The sequence below is a fragment of the Myotis brandtii genome, unplaced genomic scaffold (genome assembly GCF_000412655.1).
Source record: "Myotis brandtii unplaced genomic scaffold, ASM41265v1 scaffold68, whole genome shotgun sequence".
Classification (NCBI taxonomy): Eukaryota; Metazoa; Chordata; class Mammalia; order Chiroptera; family Vespertilionidae; genus Myotis; species Myotis brandtii.
Window position 1 is genome coordinate 4,053,858 of NW_005370657.1, and position 2,335 is coordinate 4,056,192.

The 2,335-nt window shown below is 61.6% G+C and overlaps 1 protein-coding gene across 1 annotated transcript in view; it reads right to left on the reverse strand.

Annotated features, from left to right (window-relative positions):
- The window catches only part of LHX2 (LIM homeobox 2), an 18,981-nt gene that overhangs the window by 13,498 nt on the left and 3,148 nt on the right, over positions 1–2,335 (reverse strand). The window contains exon 4 of the mRNA XM_005881527.2: positions 2,227–2,335. This exon is cut by the window's right edge and continues 31 nt beyond it. Coding sequence (XP_005881589.1) covers positions 2,227–2,335 — 109 coding nt within the window. The remainder of the gene's footprint in view (positions 1–2,226) is intronic.

Sequence of the window (2,335 nt, forward strand, 5' to 3'; positions counted from 1 at the left end):
TTTAGCACGGCGCTGCGGCCCCGCCACCTCACTGTCCCCCCAGAGCCCGGGGCTTTGCAGGGGGGCCTGGGTGCCGGACACGCGCGCAAACAAGCTCACGTCCTCACGGTCGGAAACACTCAGACACCGACACTTGCCCCGTACACACCGCCCGCGGTTGCACCTCCACGCTGCCCCTTTCCCAGGGCTCCCCTTCCCCCACCGCTGCCATTTGCCTCCTGCCTGTGCCCAGAAGGGAGGGAGGAAGACAACAGCTAAACCTGGCCAGCCTGGCCGGGCGGTGCGGCCCAGGAGGCGCCCTCTTTCCCAACCTGGTCCCGGAGCCCCAATAAGCGAGCCACACGGCCACTAGAGATGCGCCCGCGCGCGCGCGCGCCAGCACAGGGAGCCCCGGCCAAGCTAGGCCAGAGACGCGCACACCGGGAGAGCGGAGAGGGGAACAGAGAACCGGGGAGACACACGGGGGGCGGGGGGGAAGGGAACAGAGAGAGAGAGAAGGACCGAGAGAGACTGTAGGAAAAAAAGAGAGAGGAGCCAAAGAGAAAAAGAAATGGCAGGGGTGGGGAATGTCTTGTAGAGGTGCCAGCTCTCCTAAAACTCAGTCTCCAGCCACCTCTCTCCTGCTTGGTGTGGCGGCCTCACCAGGGAAGGTGGCTGAACAGCAAAAAGCACACGCACACACACACACACAAAATCTCTGAACTTCTACCTTTCAAATCCAAAGCCCGCGGTGAACCTGCGTACTGGGGAAAACACAATCCCGATCCCTGCCCTCCGCGCGCCCTGGGGCCCGGCGTCTGCAGAGGCCGACCTCACTTGCTGAATAGGCGCGGCTTTGTTTGGGGGACCTGATCCGGACTCGCTTTGGTCTATTTTCAGGGTGGCTGGAGATGAGGGGTGGAAGTTTCGGAGAGCAGTGTTTCTGGTAGGGCCTTCAACAAATCTATAATCCAGCGGCGGACCTCCTTGGTCACTTCGCCAGCTACCAGGCTAGGGGCTGCACTTTCCTCCAGCTGGGCACGGGCACACACACGCCCCAGGATCTTCCAACAACCGATTTCGTTGGAGCGAACAGGGGAACCCCACCCGCCCCTTATTTCCCTCCCCAGCCAGCTCCGCTTTTTAAAGATCGAAATAACCCTGGCTCCTTCCCCACCACTGCCCTCTACGCAGGGTCCTCGGCTTGTTTTGCTTTGTTTTGTTTCCACCGGTGCGTTAGACTAAGGGGAAAAGGAGGAGGAAAACAAAATCTCCGAATCCGATTCTGTCGCAAACGAAAGAAAGAAAATAATTGCAAGTAAACTCTGTCTAGTTCGGAAGCCCGGGGAGTCATAAACCGTCCCCGGCCCGTGCAGACTTCGGGCAGATGTTGACGGTTCAGTGTGCTGGGCCCCGAACCTCCGCGGCTGTCCTGCCTGGGGAAGGGTGCGGGAGGGGGCTGAGCCTCTCCCTCACGGCGCGGGGTTCAAAGACGCCGGAAATGCGAAACAAGCCCTCCACCCTACCCCGAAGCACAGCCAGGCCTACTCGGGTCTCCTCCCCAGGCGCCGGCTTCTGAGGGTCCAGGCTCTTAACCCAGCGCCCCGCTGGCGCCCGGAACTCAGAGGAAGGAGAGCAAGGGAAAACCGAGACCTGGCTGAGCAGAAGGCTCCGGCGGATTACGACGACCCGCTCTGGCGCAAAGGGCTCCGGGGCCCAGTTCCCCGGGCCTGCCGCCCTCAGGACATTTTACAGGACAGGCTGCAGGGCAATCGGATCTCTGTTCCCCAGGCCACTCACTGCCAGTCTTTTCTCTTGGGTCCCTGGCTGCGCTGCCGGGTTCATTCAACGCCCCAGCTCCCGCCCTCAGCCGCGCAAACGCCGAGCCTGTTTGGCGTGGGCTCCACCTTGCTTCCTCCATCATTGTACTTACTTTCTGTCCAGCAGGGTGAGGGTAAGGCCCAAACCAAAAAGCCGCCTCTAAATATTTCTGTGCCAGGGACAGCAAGACACTAAAGCATTCTCTGGTCCTGCTCCAGCCAGGGGCATGCGAGGCTAAGATCCCGCCAGCCAGATCCTAGGGTGCTATGCCTGGGAAGCTCAGGGGCACCGTGCCCCGAGTGCTGAGTGCTGTATATATACGTGCATACAGCCCACCGAGATTCATTCAGGCGGAGGGGAGCGATGGACGCCACGCACTTTCCCCCAACCGGACGGGGACGCACGCTCTGTGCGCCTGGCACTCACCGGCGTTGTAGGCCGCCAGATCCGCCCCGGGGCCTGGGCTCTTGCGCTTTCTCGGCCGCCCCTTCTGCACTGTGCCCACGCCGTTGTAGTAGGGAAGACCCAGCGGGCT